Source organism: Pelobates fuscus, chromosome 9 (assembly GCF_036172605.1).
Source record: "Pelobates fuscus isolate aPelFus1 chromosome 9, aPelFus1.pri, whole genome shotgun sequence".
Lineage (NCBI taxonomy): Eukaryota > Metazoa > Chordata > Amphibia > Anura > Pelobatidae > Pelobates > Pelobates fuscus.
The window spans coordinates 11,562,923-11,580,983 of record NC_086325.1 but is presented as its reverse complement, the minus strand read 5'-3'; the positions used below and the strand labels follow the sequence as shown (position 1 = coordinate 11,580,983).

Here is an 18,061-nt window from a genome sequence, read left to right as displayed (position 1 = left end):
CTACTCTTCTTCCTCCCCCCCAGCTTTGCCTTCTGTACCTTCAGGCTCTACTTCTTCTCTCTTCCTCTTCATCTATTCTCTAATCTTGGAAGAGGGGAATGGCCCCAATTCCAAGCGCACCACCGACATAACTCCTGGCAGGACCAGGACCGCAACAGAATGGATTGGTGACACAACCCTCAACCGAATTTTGACATTATCTAAACCACAACAGCCTCATCAGCGTAGATAGTTGGTCAATAGATACATACTGCTGGTTTAATACAAAAGTTAAGTGAAAAATAAAAAAAGTGTAATGTCTTTGTTACATGACAGGCATGATAATGTTGTCCGACAAAGGAATACCTGTAATAATTCAGGAATACGGTTGTTACTCATGTTATGTATTCAATGTATAACAACTGCTGTTTGATACTGCTGTAACAAGACTTTCACGCAAAAATAAAGTATTGAAAAAAAAAACATGTTTACTTGTAATAGCACTCTTTAACAAATTAGCAACTTTTCCTTTTTGTAAAAATGTACCTTTTGTGTTTTAGCTCCTTCAGTTATTCCCAGTTGTCTTGAGTGTAATACCTGGCCCTCACCAGAAAGTCTTCACAAATCTCTATACTCTGAGAGCTTTTGTCAAAGACATGATGAAATCTCATAGAGAAACATTAGATAAAAACTGTCCAAGGGACTTAATAGACTCTTTCCTGATAAAGATGAATGAGGTAAGCATCTCTAAAATAAGAGTCATTCCTTTTTGCTTAGAATAATTCTAGAGAAAACAATTTAAATACAACATTTGAAATTCTTCTAGGAAAAAAATAATCCCAATACGGAATTTCATGATGAAAATGTAATTGGAACAGTTTTAGATTTGTTTTTTGCCGGGACAGAGACCTCCAGCACAACTTTAAGATACGGTTTCCTGATTCTGCTCAAGCACCCAGAGATACAAGGTAGTTCATATATATTTTTTTATTTAATATTCTTTATTTTTGCTGCGCAAAACAAAGTACGTACAGGTAATATGCATAGGTTTACATAGTCATGACAAAGAAAGAATTTGCACATATTTTATGAAAAAATTATACTAATTAACATGTTAAGCAGGCTTGTTTAACTGGTGGACACATTGAGCATGAGACACAAGCTGGCTATTGAGTTGTTGGATACTAAGTGTGTAACGAAGTGCCCTTCGCCGCTTGGTCCTGGAGAGGCCTGCTTGCCAGCCTCCTGCCTTGTGACTATGGTCCCTGGGAGACTTTGCCAGTTAAAAAACACTATTTGGACATATTGGTGTTTTAAAAGACTGCTCTGGCTCTTTAAAGGGTACTGGCACAATTCTGCAACTTTAAATTGGCACTTCAGATGCAGCTGAAGTGCCGAAGTAGTCGAAGTGGCCGCCATTCGACAACCGAACACCAACTTTATTTAGTCGAACACGGTCAGCGGTGTGTGCCGTCAAATTCATGGAACTAAAATCGGCTACAAAACGGCATGAACACCTCTGCAGTTTTACCTTCCCTAGAACTAATGCATTCGACACTTCGAACGCCGTTCAAAAAATTTGAACGCCGTTCGACAGTTCATTCGACAATTCGAATGGTTGTCGTTCGTCTGTTTGAACTGACTTTAACATGGGAAATAGACTGGTCGCACAGCCTGATTCTCTGGAACTGTTTTGGGCATGAAAATGTGCGTGCGGTCGGTCAAAAAGAGACTTCCATGGAACTTTTAAACCACTGGAGGGAGTTGTCTGATTTTTGGATATGTTTATATTTGAAGTATGCTGAGTTCGAATATGCAATTATATGTAATTCATTAATATTGCATGTGTATTTTTATAGTTATAGGAATTGTATAAAAACTGTATTTTTCTTGCCTGTGATAATTACATTAACCCATTGTGTACAGTAATTATATCACAGGCAGAGGGGAGGATTTTGCTGGAATGAATGGGAGTGTTTTACTGTATTGTACGTGTTTGATTGGCTGTTCTACAAACCCATGTGGGTGGTACTTTGTGTATAAAACCTGCATAAAAGAAAGCCCTTCTTGACCCTCAACACGTAGTCTTGTCTTGTGATTGGAGGGGACAGCTATAATCACACTGGGGATTGCTATGCTCTGCATACTCCCTTGAGCTTTAATCACTTAGCTCGTCTAAGAGCTGTTCCTGATACACTCTCCTGGAGGAGAGGTCTTTCCCACATGGTTCTCGATGTCAGAGGTTCATACAGGGTGGAAGGAAGAGGTCTTTCCCACACAGTCCTGGAAGACAGAAGCTGATCCAGGGTGGAAGGAAGACGGTGAGACTACCAGTTAAACTACGGCAGTTGTGGAGTCTGCGGTGGTTGTGGTGTGCAGTTCTTGTGGTCCTCGGCGCAAGCTAGGAAGCATCCATCAATGGAAGGTACAAGGTCGGAGTACGGGTGAGTCCGTTACACTAAGCTACTGCTGCTGTAAGCGCAGTGCTTTATCTTTTTGTTTACATAGTCATGACAGAGAAAGAATTTGTAGAGATTTTATGTAAAAATAATAAATAGGTTAAGCAGGCTTGTTTAACTGGTGGACACATTGAGCATGAGACACAAGCTGGCTACGCGTTATATGTATTGTAAGTGAGGTTCAGGAATAGGCAAAGCTGGTTGAGCAAGACAATTATAGGCAAGTACATGGGCACCCAAACTTGCTAGCTAAACATGCTACACATGAAACTAAGTGAACACGATGAGTAAAATGCTTGTCGAATAATAATAATAAAAAGAAATAAAGACAATGCTAGAAAACATGTCAGGCCAACAAGATATTAGAATAATTCGTTAAGGTAATGGCTTGCTAACTGATACTATTAAAAAAAAAAAAAAAAAAGCTTTTAAAACCACTTGATCCTGAAAACGTTGAAGAGATGTAATGCAAGGACTGAGAATAAAAAAGTCCCTGCATTGCTGGAAATGAACTTGCTATGTTTTAACAAGAACCACATTAACTAGTAGTCACCCAATACCACATGTGGGCAACAGCAAGGAGTTCAGCAACAGTGGGTCCCCAAGATTTTCCTGTCCTCGAACCAGTAGACCAGCTAACTGCACTCCGTCTCGATGCCTTGACTAAACACTGCTGTCAGGGTAGTTTCTGCTCCGTTGTGTCTTGTGGTGTGTGCTACTGTAGTCACTTCCATGACAGAGCGACTTGAATTGTGGTCTCTGTAGCCTCTAGGGCCTCCGGGTAAGGGGAGGAAAAGGAACAGCGTTGGCTGATCATAGAGACCTTCATTTTGGTATTGGACCCATCTCCATCATCAGGAGCCCCACTGCACTGGGAACATGAACAAGATGTGGTTGCTGAGGTAAGGTGGCAGCTGACAGCATGCGTATTTTGCTCTGCGTCCTGCTGGCAAGTTTTGCCCAGAAAGCTGTGAAGATTCTTTTCAGTCCAGACATGGCATGTAGTTGTATGATTGGAATACACATGACATACGCCATTTTAAATGGTGGAAACGCCCTGTCTGTATTTCGGTTTGCTTCTATAGGACCCAAGGCTGCTGTGTGCCGGGGTGACCTCACCGGCGGGGAGGGAGATGAGCAAAGGGACCTGAACACCTCTTTTCCGCATCTAGGTAGAAAGGAGATTAAGAGATCGGCTGCTTCACCATGCCTCCACCTCCAAGAAGACCATTGGTAGGCTGCAGGATCCGTTGCCTGAGATTTCTCTACAGTTGTGTGTATTAGTGAGAATTACTAACTTCCTGACTGAAATTATTGAACCGAAAATCCATTAAATTCAGTAAACTCCAGATATATTTCGGAGCTCAAACAAAGTGTGAATGCTCAGCATGGCAGTCAGCCCTCCCCCACCTCACCACAAGTAGTTCATATATTACCATCACTTAATATTCTGTCTTCTACACACAATAATTTCCTGTTCATAGAACGGTCAACTCAAGAATATTACCGTATTTTTCGCTCCATAAGACGCACTTTTTTTCCCCTCAAAAGTGAGGGGAAATGTCTGTGCGTCTTATTGAGCGAATATTAAGTTTTACTTACCTGTCTTGTAGCGTTTCTCGGCAGCACAGGGCGCACCGCGGTACTGGAACTTGAATTTCATGTTCCGGTTTCCGGCAGGACTGAAAGGAAGTGCGCACTTAGCTCAGTGTGCGCACTTCCTTTCAGTCCCGCCGGAAACCGGAACATGAAATTCAAGTTCCAGTACCGCGGTGCGCCCTGTGCTGCCGAGAAACGCTACAAGACAGGTAAGTAATTATGGGACAAGGGGAGGGGGACAGTATGGGAGAGAAGAGAAGACTATGGGGAGGGGAGGGGAGGGGGGATGAAGACTATGGGGAGGGGAGGGGGGATGAAGACTATGGGGAGGGGAGGGGAGGGGGGATGAAGACTATGGGGAGGGGAGGGGGGATGAAGACTATGGGGAGGGGAGGGGAGGGGGGATGAAGACTATGGGGAGGGGAGGGGAGGGGGGATGAAGACTATGGGGAGGGGAGGGGAGGGGGGATGAAGACTATGAGGAGGGGAGGGGAGGGGGGATGAAGACTATGGGGAGGGGAGGGGGGATGAAGACTATGGGGAGGGGAGGGGAGGGGGGATGAAGACTATGGGGAGGGGAGGGGAGGGGGGATGAAGACTATGGGGAGGAGAGGGGAGGGGGGATGAAGACTATGGGGAGGGGAGGGGGGATGAAGACTATGGGGAGGGGAGGGGGGATGAAGACTATGGGGAGGGGAGGGGGGATGAAGACTATGGGGAGGGGGTGGGAGAAGACTATGGGGAGGGGGTGGGAGAGGACTATGGGGAGGGGGTGGGAGAAGACTATGGGAGGGGGGACACTATGGGACAGGGGAGAAAAAAATATTCTGAACAAACTGTCCCATAGTAAGAAACACTATGGGACAGTTTGTTCAGAATATATTGTTTTCTGGGTTTCTTCCTCTAAAAACTAGGTGCGTCTTATGGTGAGGTGCGTCTTATGGAGCGAAAAATACGGTAATACCATTATTTACCACAAACAAGGAATACGCAGGTAATTTGAAAATCTGGACAGCAGGGAGTGAGAAAGAGCCAGAGGGGAAGTACACTTTTTAGAGAACGGGGGGTAGCCCCAAAGGTAACATAGCGACAAGGAAAGGCAAAAGTGTACCTATGTATATTGAGTGATTGCTCAAAAATACGTTAATGCGGAGAGAGCTAAGGTGAGCTATACACAGAGTATTCAACTGTGGGACAACGTCTACCTTAGGTACGATGCTCAGCAAAAAAAAGAAAAAGAAAAATAAATAAATTTTATTAATAAATGTAAAAACCACAACGTGCTAGTGTACAAAACTGTAAACCTAAGTTAGTGTTAACCAAAAAACCAACATAGGTGTAGTAAGTGAAAGAAATTAAAAAGAGAGAACAATCTCTTCCAGGACCTCTATCTTATTCATATATAGTTAGGAATATCAGGACGAAGAGTTCAATTTCACTCCTTTCATACACCAATGAACAATTTATAGGAATTTTTGCCTTAAGTATAGAACATGACACACACGGGCACCATCTTTGGGGGTCTATTCCACTAGAACCGGGCCAATATATATATACATAATTTGATCGGTCCATGTTTATACCAAAATCAAACAGATTTCTTAGCCTATCTTCTTACCAGAGGTACAGTCTAGTGGGTAGCAGAATATAATATAATTATGCTGCAGCCCCATCAACACCGAGCTACAACTAAATACAGGCACCCATCAGGATGTCTGCCCCATATACTGGCAATTTCAGCATATTCAACAATATTAGAATCCCAGGTTCCTAGCATCAAACCCAGCGCTGAAGGGGTTAAGCGACTCCGCGAAGAAACCCCGCCCACTCACTCCGTCATTAATGACGCAATGAGAATTCACCTATCAGACGATGGTCCTTTTCACCCAATAGGAATCCTTACCTCCAGATTTAAACCAGACGCAGTGTACCGGCCGGTTCCCCTCTGACGAGCCAGGTCGGGCGAAACGCGCGCGTCAGGGTGTCCTTCAGTGCTTCTCCTATGATTTAGTGTTAAGCACTGTAACCAGCGACCACGCTACTCTCTAACTATATTGAATTTCTCCTACATTCGAAGGCTTGTGTGCCCATTCGAGCTATTAGGCAGCGCACTATTAGTTAGAAGTTCTTATCAGATCCTCGCCACTCTGAGGATAGACATCTCTTCCAGGGGTGTTAGCATTGAGGTGCCCTCGAAGGCACAGTTCTCCAGGGCGATGGCAGAATAACTTGGCTTACAGGCAGACCAGCCTTCTCACCTAGCGATAATAACTTTTGAAATTAACTATCTACTTTGAGTAACTAAGACAATCTTAAACGACTTAGCGGGATTACTGTTAGGTGCCCATGAAGGCACGGGGACTAGCAAATTTCTCTCCTCATAAGACGACTGACTAACTCCGCTAGTAACCATACTAAGCTAATTTATAGTCTACTTTGTTTGTTCGAGCGGGTTGGGTGTTAGGTGCCCTCGAAGGCACGGGGAGTGGCGGTTCCTTTCACTAGACCGCTTATCGATTTTGCTTGGTTTCCGCACTAAGTCATTATACCTTTAGGAAATTTGTCTGTTAAGTGATTGTATCGCTAAGTGCTTGTGTAGGCACGGGGAGGAATCTTTCCTCTTCCTTACAATCACTGCACTGTGTACAGCACCTTACTAGTGTTCATGTGAGGAGTCCGTTAATTATACAAACAGCCGACAATCCATGGAATATTTAACTATCAATGTCTTTAGGCTGCAGATATCATATGGACAATCCTACGGTCACTAAGTATCTTACAACTAGACCGCTAATAAATTACTAATTTAGCTACACAGTAACAGTGTGTATACAATTGTGACCGCCACTATTTTCCCGTGGGCACGGTGCAAAAGTGCCTGTTCCCTCGGTCTATCTTTACCTATACATTCCCAATTCAGGACGAAACCTTACTATATGGGCCTACAATATACGTATTTCCCGTGTGTTACCGCAAGAAGGGTTTGAGGTCTTTTACACACCTACCCAGCGGCCTGGAATAAACTCAATAAGTCCTGATATTCCTAACTATATATGAATAAGATAGAGGTCCTGGAAGAGATTGTTCTCTCTTTTTAATTTCTTTCACTTACTACACCTATGTTGGTTTTTTGGTTAACACTAACTTAGGTTTACAGTTTTGTACACTAGCACGTTGTGGTTTTTACATTTATTAATAACATTTATTTATTTTTCTTTTTCTTTTTTTTTGCTGAGCATCGTACCTAAGGTAGACGTTGTCCCACAGTTGAATACTCTGTGTATAGCTCACCTTAGCTCTCTCCGCATTAACGTATTTTTGAGCAATCACTCAATATACATAGGTACACTTTTGCCTTTCCTTGTCGCTAATTTGAAAATCTAAATCATTTTATTGTCCAAGACTTCCTTTAAGTAGGAAAAAACAAAGGTTATATAACATTTTCGAAATTATTAAATATTAATATGTTTCATTGGTATTGTTGTTACTAATATTATTACCTATGTTTGTTTTATTCTTTATATGTCTTTTAATTTTGATTTTTTTTACATGTGCTTTTTCTTTATTTTGTCTCTAGAAAAGGTCCAAGTAGAGATTGACAGTGTAATTGGCCAAGATCGTTCTCCATCAATGGAGGACCGGAGTAAGATGCCGTATACTGATGCGGTGATTCATGAAATCCAGAGATTTGCTGATATTATCCCTGGAGGTCTTGCCCATGCAGCCAGTAAAGATACAACCTTCAGAGGATATCACATTCCCAAGGTCAGTAAACTTTAAAACAAGCATTGGAAAGTAACACATATAACATATAGTATTCATATAATAATATATACATAAAACATCTATGTATCTCTAAAATATTTAAACTTTATATACATAATATATTTTCTTAAGTTTATTTAATGAATGGCTATTTCATTCTGAATGTTTACCTTTCTGAATGTTCACAGTGGTGCATCAGTATTAGTCAGTGCACATGCAATTCATTGAACACACCCACGCAGCTGTAATTTTTTGGAAAGCTAACCTGAGTACTGTTTATCAGTGCGAGTATGGAGACTGCAGCCAAGAGTGAAGGTGGCATTGCATAGCCCTCCAGACAAATATTTATAGACCCTCAGTTGCATCCCCTACATATTTTGTGTTTTGATATAATTTGTAATATGTGAGTCAACAGCTTCTTGACCAAGGAGAAATCTGATTGCCATTCTGGGGTCAAGAAACAATGTTTTCTCAATTAAAAATCACTTCAAACTGTGTTTTTTTTTACCTTCTTTTGAATCAACAGCAAAAACACATGTGAGAAAGGCTGAACACCTTAGAGAATTTGTTCACCTCAAAAATATATGGAAAGAGCCTTACATAGTGCACACTAACCCATTTGATATCCATTCTTCACCGTTAGTTTAGCCGCGAGCTACTATAATTAATTAAAACAATATTTAATTATTTGCAGGGAACATTTGTCCTCCCAGTTTTGACTAGTGTCTTGAAGGACCCCAAGTACTTTAAAACCCCCCATGAGTTTGACCCTCATCACTTTCTGGATGAGAACGGATGTTTTAGAAAGAATGAAGCCTTCATGCCATTCTCTGCAGGTAATAGTATTCTATCAATTATAGATATTGAAAATGTCTTAGGAAGGTTTGGAGAAAAGTCCACTTATGTATATTTGATCCCATGTTCTCATCTCTCCATGTTTTGATCTCCAGGTAAACGTATGTGTATGGGTGAGGGTTTGGCTCGTATGGAGATTTTCCTCTTTCTTGCAACCATCTTGCAGAATTTCACCCTGAAACCAACGGTGGATACGAAAGACATTGATATAAATCCAGAGCCAAACACCAATGCTTCAAGACCTTGGAACTACCAGATGTATGTGGTCCCTCGATTCAAATCTTAAGTGCGGAAGCCAATCTTCGTAAAACACTCAACATATAAATAGTATCAAAATAAGCAGGAACAAAGTTTTTACGTTAATTTACATTGCTTTCTACAAACTGAATATTATTTTATCTTCTCTAGACTGTAAGCTCATTTGAGCAGAAACCTCATCAACCTATTGTTCCTTTAACATTTTGTAATTGCCTCATTTATTGTTAAAATAATATTGTAAAGCGCTGTGGAATAATTAGGTGGCGCTGTATAAATGCTAATAATAATTGTAATAAGTCAGTAATTTTGCAGAGATTTCTAAGACAGTAATACATGGTAAAAACTGTGTGTTATATACACCCACCCCAGTCAAATCGTGGAGCGCTATAAATACTTACCCTTCCAATGTGGGTTAGGTACAATGACCTAAAATAATAAACACATATATGGTGCAATATAGTCAATATTGTGCAGTGAATATAACTCTAAACAGTACGCTCACATTTGGCTGAGCCCAATAGGAGAGGCTCAGATCACATGACCGAATGTGCACTATGGTGATACTGCCCCTCCTCCTTTGTGCTTTGATGTGCCTATAATACATAAAGTTGGAAAAATACCTAGTGCAATATGTCAATTCAATAAAGTTCACAGTATACAGAGTTGCTGACTGCTCACCTTCTCCAGAGCCTAGTATACTTGGCTCTTAGTGTGTAGACCCTTGGGTCTGTATATAGGACACAAACCCTTCTTTCGAAATAGAACCAAATAGCTGGATGGAGGGCAAAGGAAGCATATAAAATATACTATTTATTACAAATCAATAAAACAAAATATGAAAGAAATATAAATCAAATGATAATATCCTCCAGAAGCACTCCCAAGACCGTTTCGCCGGTAGAGAGGCTTTTTTAATCGGTATAATTTCCAACAGGTCCGGGTCTTCTTTTAAAAGTTGATGTTCATCCTTATTGGTTTACTTCTTAAATGTCCATTTAATCGTTTTGCTTCACGATGATGTAATTTGGTTTGGATATAACTGTCTATCAGAATCATCTTTTCCGGAAGTGACGCAACAAAAATTGCACTGTGCCACTCTCAGTTCTCGATCTGCCATCTTTGAAGAGGGAAAAGTGCAGATAAATGAGTTAGTCGGAAGTAATGGGACGGTGTCCATACCGTGCCACCTCCGATTCCTGTATGTCCATATTGGAGCCGAGCTAAATCATTGGCATCCATCTTACTAGTCCCATATGTTGAATAGTCTGTTTAAATAATCAAATTCCTCACAGAAAGTTCATATAGTCCCCAAATGTTCATAATGAAAAAATAGAAGAAGGGAAAAAGGAAAATATTAGAAAATATATATTTCTTGATCTCACCTCATAAAAAGAGATCGAACAGTGATCAACTATTCAAAAATAAAAAAATATAACCATGGTGTCTTTACTAAGGATTAGTGATGTCGCGAATATAAAATTTTCGGTTCGCGAACGGCGAACGCGAACTTCCTCAAACGTTCGTGAACCGGCGAACCGGGCGAACCGCCATTGACTTCAATGGGCAGGCGAATTTTAAAACCCACAGGGAATCTTTCTGGCCACAATAGTGATGGAAACGTTGTTTCAAGGGGACTAACACCTGGACTGTGGCATGCCGGAGGGGGATCCATGGCAAAACTCCAATGGAAAATTACACAGTTGATGCAGAGTCTAGTTTTAATCCATAAAGAGCACATATCACCTAACATTCCTAAATCACAATGGATATGGATTGACACCTGACATATGACATACTGACACCTTGACATATGGATTGACACCTGTCCTCAGAGACCCTGATACACACTGACACAGAGCAGAATAGGGACTGTTCCCCCTACATAGGGTCACTTGGCAGATATGGATTGACACCTATCCTAAGGATCCCTGATACACACTGACACAGAGCAGAATAGGGACTGTTCCCCCTACATAGGGTCACTTGGCAGATATGGATTGACACCTGTCCTCAGGGACCCTGATACACACTGGGGGGGGACCTACTGTCCTCCCCCCACCCCCACCCCTGCGTGGTGGGTGGGGGCCATAAAAATAATGAGGAGGGGATCTACTGTCCTCCCCCCGGCCCCGACCCCTGTACGGTGAGTTGGGGCCATAAATCACAATGGGCGAGGACCTACTGTCCTCCCCCGCCCCCACCCCTGCGCGGTGGGTGGGGGCCGTAAAAATAATGAGGGGGGGACCTACTTCCTCCCCCCCGGCCCCCACCCCTGTGCGGTGGGTGGGGGCCATAAATCACAATGGGGGAGGACCTACTGTCCTCCCCCCGGCCCCCACCCCTGCGCGGTGGGTGGGGGCCGTAAAAATAATGAGGGGTGGACCTACTTTCCTCCCCCCGGCCCCCACCCCTGCGCGATGGGTGGGGGCCATAAATCACAATGGGGGGAGGACCTACTGTCCTCCCCCCGGCCCCCACCCCTTAGCGGTGGGTGGGGGCCCTAAAAAAAAATAATAAAGGTGGACCTACTGTTCCCTTCCAGCCCCCACCCCTTAGTGGTGGGTGGGGGCCCTAAATAAAAATCCCCCCAATCAAAGGTGACTAGGGGTCCCCAAGCCCCCACCCACCTCCCCCCCCAAAATGTTACCCCCTACCTACCCCCCTCACCCTAAAAAATAGTGAAGGGGGAATAAAATAACTAACCTGTAAAGAAAAATTCAACTTACCATTTGACATCTTCTTTTTTCTAAAATCTTCTTTTTTCAGCCCCAAAAAAGGCCAAATAAAAAGCCATAAGAACCGACGCAATTGAAAAAAAAAAAAAAAGCGCAAAAATATAATAATCCATCTTCACCCATGGAGGGCTCCGTGCTGACTGAGCTCTGCAGGGCGGGGGAAGGCTTATACAGCCTTGCCACGCCCTGCAATGAGGCTAAGAACACTCTGATTGGCTGGTTTAAGCCAATCCGAGTGCTCTTTGTCATTTTACACAGCGTGGGAAAAATCCAAAGAACTTTCCCACGCTGTGTAAAATGACACAGAGCACTCTGATTGGTTAGATTCCAAGCCCACCAATCACAGTGCTTTGTGTCATTTTACACAGCGTGGGAAAATTCCAAAGAACTTTCCCACGCTGTGTAAAATGACACAGAGCACTCTGATTGGTTAGATTCCAAGCCCACCAATCACAGTGCCTTGTGTCATTTTACACAGCGTGGGAAAGTTCTTTGGAATTGTCCCACGCTGTGTAAAATGACAAAGAGCACTCTGATTGGCTTAAACCAGCCAGAGTGTTCTTAGCCTAATTGCAGGGCGTTGCAAGGCTTTATAAGCCTTCCCCCGCCCTGCAGAGCTCAGTCTGCGCGGCGCCCTCCATGGGTGAAGATAGATTATTTTTTTTGCGCTCGTTTTTTTTTATTTATATTTTGTAATTGCGTCAGTTGTTATGGCTTTTTGTTTGGCATTTTTGGGGGCTGAAAAAAGAAGATTTTAGAAAAAAGAAGACGTCAAATGGTAAGCTGAATTTTTCTTTACAGGTTAGTTATTTTATTCCCCCTTCACTATTTTTTAGGGTGAGGGGGGTAGCTAGGGAGTGACTTTTTTGGGGTGGGGGGGGGTGGGTGACTAGGGGCTTGGGGACCCCTAGTCACCTTTGATTGGGGGGGATTTTTATTTAGGGCCCCCACCCACCACTAAGGGGTGGGGGCTGGGGGGGGAAAGCAGGTCCCCCTTATTGTTTTTTAGGGCCCCCACCCACCGCTCAGGGGTGGGGGCAAGTGGGGGAGGATAATAGGTCCCCCCTCATTATTTTTATGGCCCCCACCGACCGCGCAGGGGTGGGGGCGGGGGGAGGACAGTAGGTCTCCCCTCATTATTTTTATGGCCTCCACCCACCGTGCAGTGGTGGGGGCGGGGGGAGGACAGTAGGTCCTCCCCCATTGTGATTTATGGCCCCCACCAACTGCGCAGGGGTGGGGGCCAGGGGGGAGGACAGTAGGTCCCCCCCCTCATTATTTTGATGGACCCCACCCACCGCGCTGGGGTGGGGGCGGGGGGAGGACAGTAGGTCCTCCCCCCATTGTGATTTATGGCCCCCACCCAACGTGCAGGGGTGAGGGGCAGGGGGAGGACAGTAGGTCCCCCCCTCATTATTTTTATGGCCCCCACCCACCACGCAGAGGTGGGGGCGGGGGGAGGACAGTAGGTCCCCCCCAGTGTGTATCAGGGTCCCTGAGGACAGGTGTCAATCCATATCTGCCAAGTGACCCTATGTAGGGGGAACAGTCCCTATTCTGCTCTGTGTCAGTGTGTATCAGGGATCCTTAGGATAGGTGTCAATCCATATCTGCCAAGTGACCCTATGTAGGGGGAATAGTCCCTATTCTGCTCTGTGTCAGTGTGTATCATGGTCTCTGAGGACAGGTGTCAATTCATATCTGTCAAGTGCATATGTGCAGATAAGAAGAGGTAAAATACTCACATTTGAGGGAGCTATGGCCAGCTCTGGTCTGGATAGCGTACAGCGGTATAATCCCCGCTTATAGGATTTGTAGCGGCGATACGTCCGTCAGCACCGTCTGGTGATCCAAGGCTCCAATATAGAAAAATAAAAAGCAGCAATAGTGCTCTCAATTGTGATAGGTTAAGAGAGTAGTAGAGGAAATTAAATAATACTCACAAAGATAGAGCAGAGGTACTGCTCTATGGATAGGCGCTGGTGGTATGATCCCCACCTAGGATTTCTTGGAGTACTGGAACTTTAAAATTGCCAGTGGAAGTAAAAGTAACCAGGAAAGGTTAAAATGCCAGGAATAGGTAAAAAAAAAGTTTAAAGTGCATAGAGAGTGCAATAAAAAGAGGATTGGTACAATAAAGTAGCCAAAAAACTTTTATTGATCTAAAATACACAATAAAATACAGAATTAATAACCATAAACGCGTTTCACCATAAGTGGCTTCTTCAGAATGGGATAAAAGTAGTAACCTAATTTGAAAATTGCGCCAAAAGTGTAATTGGCCAATCAGAGGCAATTTTTAAAAACACTTTTAAAAATTAGGATTCAAAAGTATGGGAGTGATGTTATAAGGGTGATGAGTCCATTTAAATTATTTGAAATAGAAATGGACACCAAACACCTCAAAATCAAGAAATATATTAGAGACAAACACGACTACGCAAACAAACAAGTGAGGACATATCACTTAAACAAAAAATAAATTTCTGACAACCCTCCTCACAATGAATACTCCTCTGAACCATACAAATATGACAGATCTCATCACCAACAAATTGCACCCAAACCCTTATACCGACCACCACAACACCACTACCAAGGACACAGACCCCCCTACCGGTCTCCCTTCAAACCACACACTTATAGAACTAACCACTACCACCACCAACCTACCTCCAAGCCATCCTACTCTCACCCTCCCCAACACTTACCAGCACCCCAAAGATATCGCAAAACTTCATATAAACCACCATGATCACCTCACTATTACAATGTACCTGAACACTCACCCAAACCCCAAAGACCACAATACGCAAATAGTCACCAACAATATTCCAATTTCACCCAATCACCCAATTTCACCCAATCACCCTAATCGTTTCCAATTACTGTCACTTGACTCAGAAATAGAAAACGAAGATCATTTTTTAGAGATTCGCACCCACCCAAATTTAACAGCCAATACACCTTACCCTCCACGAACAAAAAAAATAATTTTAAGCCCAGAGGTAAACGCAGCGGCGGAAGAGCACAAAAGAGAAAGGCTAGACAGACAGTAAACCCTTCAAACACTTCCTACAACGGTATTTTTAATCTATCCAACAAAATCTTATCCGCCACCCAAATATCCGTCCTTAACAAAGGTATGAAATTTGCACCGACTAACCCTTTTAAATCTTTCGAAGCCTTTTTAGACATCAACAAATTTGTTCGCTAAGCTATCCTAAAGAGATTTTTTAACGACAAATTACCCACCACAACCAATTCTCCACCCCCCACGCCTCGTATCAACCCCAATAATATCAACACTCATTTGAAAGAAAAATCCAAATTTTACCCTTCCTACTGCAAATCTGCACCCCTCATCATGTTCGAAAAACTTGTGTTAAAAGACTTTGAAAAAATTAAATATAACAAATATGACTCACACAACCTCACCCATGCCGAGCGTAACACACGGAAACAACTACAAGAAGACAAAGATATTGTCATAAAGCCGGCAGATAAAGGAGGTGGGATCGTTATCCTATCTAGCAAGATGTACATAGATGATGCACATAGACAACTACACGATACAGAAACATATAACAAATTACCCTCTGACCCCACCCCTGCCATCCAAATCACCCTATCCACTTTTTTACAAAAAGGCTTGGATTCTGGCATCCTAACCAAAAACGAATACAACTATCTTAACATCAAATACCCTAAACTCCCTGTCATATATTTTTTACCAAAGATACATAAAAATATTAATAACCCCCCCTGGCAGACCCATTGTGTCAGGGATCAATTCCCTACTCTGCAATCTGTCAGAATACATTGACATACTCCTCCAACCATCTGTTAAATTAATGCGATCTTACCTAAAAGACTCTATGTCACTACTACGTTTTTTAGACAAATTCAAATGGCCAACTAATTACATTTTAGCTACTTGTGATGTCCAATCCCTATACACGATTATACCTCACCATATAGGATGCCAGGCAATCAGAGACATTTTAACTAAAGAAAACAGAATCCCCCCAGCCCAAATAGATTTTATTTTAGAAGGTATTAATATCATATTAACCAACAACTATTTTTGTTTTTTTGACTCCTTTTACCTACAAAAACAAGGCATTGCGATGGGTACAAGGTTCGCGCCAAGCTACGCCAACCTCTTTATGGCCGACTGGGAATCCACGGCCATATGGGGAAGGCACGCTTGGTGTAGGAACCTTGTAACATATTTTAGATATATAGACGATTTGTTTTTTATCTGGGATGGCACAGAAGCTCTTTTTAACTCTTTTATCCACCACCTCAACATCAACAATAGAGGCATTACCCTAACCCACGAAACAAGTAAGGAATCTATTAATTTTTTAGACCTCAACATCTTCATTACAGACAACACCATCCACACCAAAACATTCTTTAAAAAGTCTGCGTTAACACAGCTATCGAAAGATCTAGCTACCATTACAAACCTTGGTTGGAAAGTGCCCCTCAAAGCCAATTCCTTCGTCTCAGAAGGAATTGCTCCCAAATAGAAGATTTTAACAAACAATCAAATTATCTAAAAGAAAACTGTATTGAGAAAAATTACTCACCAACCCGCCTCAACACCACTATAAATACCATCACCAAAAAAGATAGAGCAGACCTCCTAACTTACAATACCCAACCCACCACCAACCCCATGCCCTTTCCTGTTATTTTCAATTTTAATAACAAAAGTGGCCATGTCAAAAAAATTATAAAAAAACATTGGCACCACTTAAAAGAAGACGAAATACTTAAAAATATTATACCTGACAAACCTAATGTTGTCTTTAGAGGTGCCCCAAACTTCAAATCCATTTTAACCACCAATTTTACAAAAGAAACCAAACCTACTTTTAATTCTTTTATGCCCAATGCCAGTGGCTTTTATAAATGTAAAAGATGCATTGTATGCAAAAACACAGACCCCTCCGTCCCTTCCAAAACCACCAGTTTTAAATCTAATATCACTAACAAAACCTATAAAATTAAAGATTTTATCAGTTGCGATACCAAAAATGTAATCTACTTGTTGGAGTGCCCTTGTGGTCTCCAGTATGTAGGCATGACCACAAGAAGTCTTAAAGTGAGACTGAGTGAACACTGTAGAAATATCAAAAAAGGCTACCTGAATCACTCAGTCTCCAAACACTTTTGTACACATAATAACGACATAAGACACCTTAAATGCATCGGCATAAAAAAATGTATAATACCATGGAGAGGTGGTAACATTAAGAATATATTAGGTAAAGCTGAGATGAAATGGGTTTTTAATCTAAAAACTCTTACCCCATCTGGTTTAAATGTTGATTTTGACCTGTTCAATTTTATTTAAATTCCTATATACAACCCTTATCTACATGCCTTTATTCTTTATGTTTGGACCTAACCAACCCTCATAATAATAATTTTAAATAATTTTTTCATCTATGCCTTTCCATTTATGTATCTTGTATTCTGTGTTATCTTTTATTTAATTTTATTTTTATTTTTATTTTATTTTATCTATTATTTTCATTTAACATCTGTAATATATTATTACTCTGGGGTATAATATAACCCCTATTTAAATAATTATGTTTGGGATTATATTACCCCCTTTTCATGCATACTCCATTTACATATATCTCTGTATCCCTGTACCTTTAAACCATCTCCTTATGTTTTTTTAGATATGTGACATGTTTTTTTTTGGTTTTTTTTACTTTATAAAACAACTTTTTTTTTTTAAAACAACTTTCTCACCCTCGTTTTTACATTTAAATAATTTAAATGGACTCATCACCCTTATAACATCACTCCCATACTTTTGAATCCTAATTTTTAAAAGTGTTTTTAAAAATTGCCTCTGATTGGCCAATTACACTTTTGGCGCAATTTTCAAATTAACATCGCCCTATTTAAACAACCTCTGCCAGGTTACTACTTTTATCCCATTCTGAAGAAGCCACTTAAGGTGAAACGCGTTTATGGTTATTAATTCTGTATTTTATTGTGTATTTTAGATCAATAAAAGATTTTTGGCTACTTTATTGTACCAATCCTCTTTTGATTGCACTCTCTATGCACTTTAAACTTTGTTTTACCTATTCCTGGCATTTTAACCTTTCCTGGTTACTTTTACTTCCACTGGCAATTTTAAAGTTCCAGTACTCCAAGAAATCCTAGGTGGGGATCATGCCACCAGCGCCTATCCATAGAGCAGTACCTCTGCTCTATCTTTGTGAGTATTATTTTATTTCCTCTACTACTCTCTTAACCTATCACAATTGAGAGCACTATTGCTGCTTTTTATTTTTCTATATTGGAGCCTTGGATCACCAGACGGTGCTGACGGACGTATCGCAGCTACAAATCCTATAAGCGGGGATTATACCG

The 18,061-nt window shown here is 41.7% G+C and overlaps 1 protein-coding gene across 4 annotated transcripts in view; it reads left to right on the top strand.

Moving 5' to 3' along the window:
• LOC134572282 (cytochrome P450 2H2-like) overlaps positions 1-18,061 on the top strand; it is a 57,802-nt gene that overhangs the window by 15,489 nt on the left and 24,252 nt on the right. For 2 of the 4 annotated variants that reach the window (XM_063431156.1, XM_063431157.1), the window contains 5 exons: positions 540-716; positions 806-947; positions 7,615-7,802; positions 8,497-8,638; positions 8,753-9,575. The exons of the other annotated variants lie outside the window; for them this stretch is intronic. In XM_063431156.1, coding sequence (XP_063287226.1) covers positions 540-716; positions 806-947; positions 7,615-7,802; positions 8,497-8,638; positions 8,753-8,943 — 840 coding nt within the window. In that variant the 3' untranslated portion in view covers positions 8,944-9,575. Of the gene's footprint in view, positions 1-539; positions 717-805; positions 948-7,614; positions 7,803-8,496; positions 8,639-8,752; positions 9,576-18,061 lie in introns of those variants that run through there. 4 annotated transcript variants of the gene reach the window in all.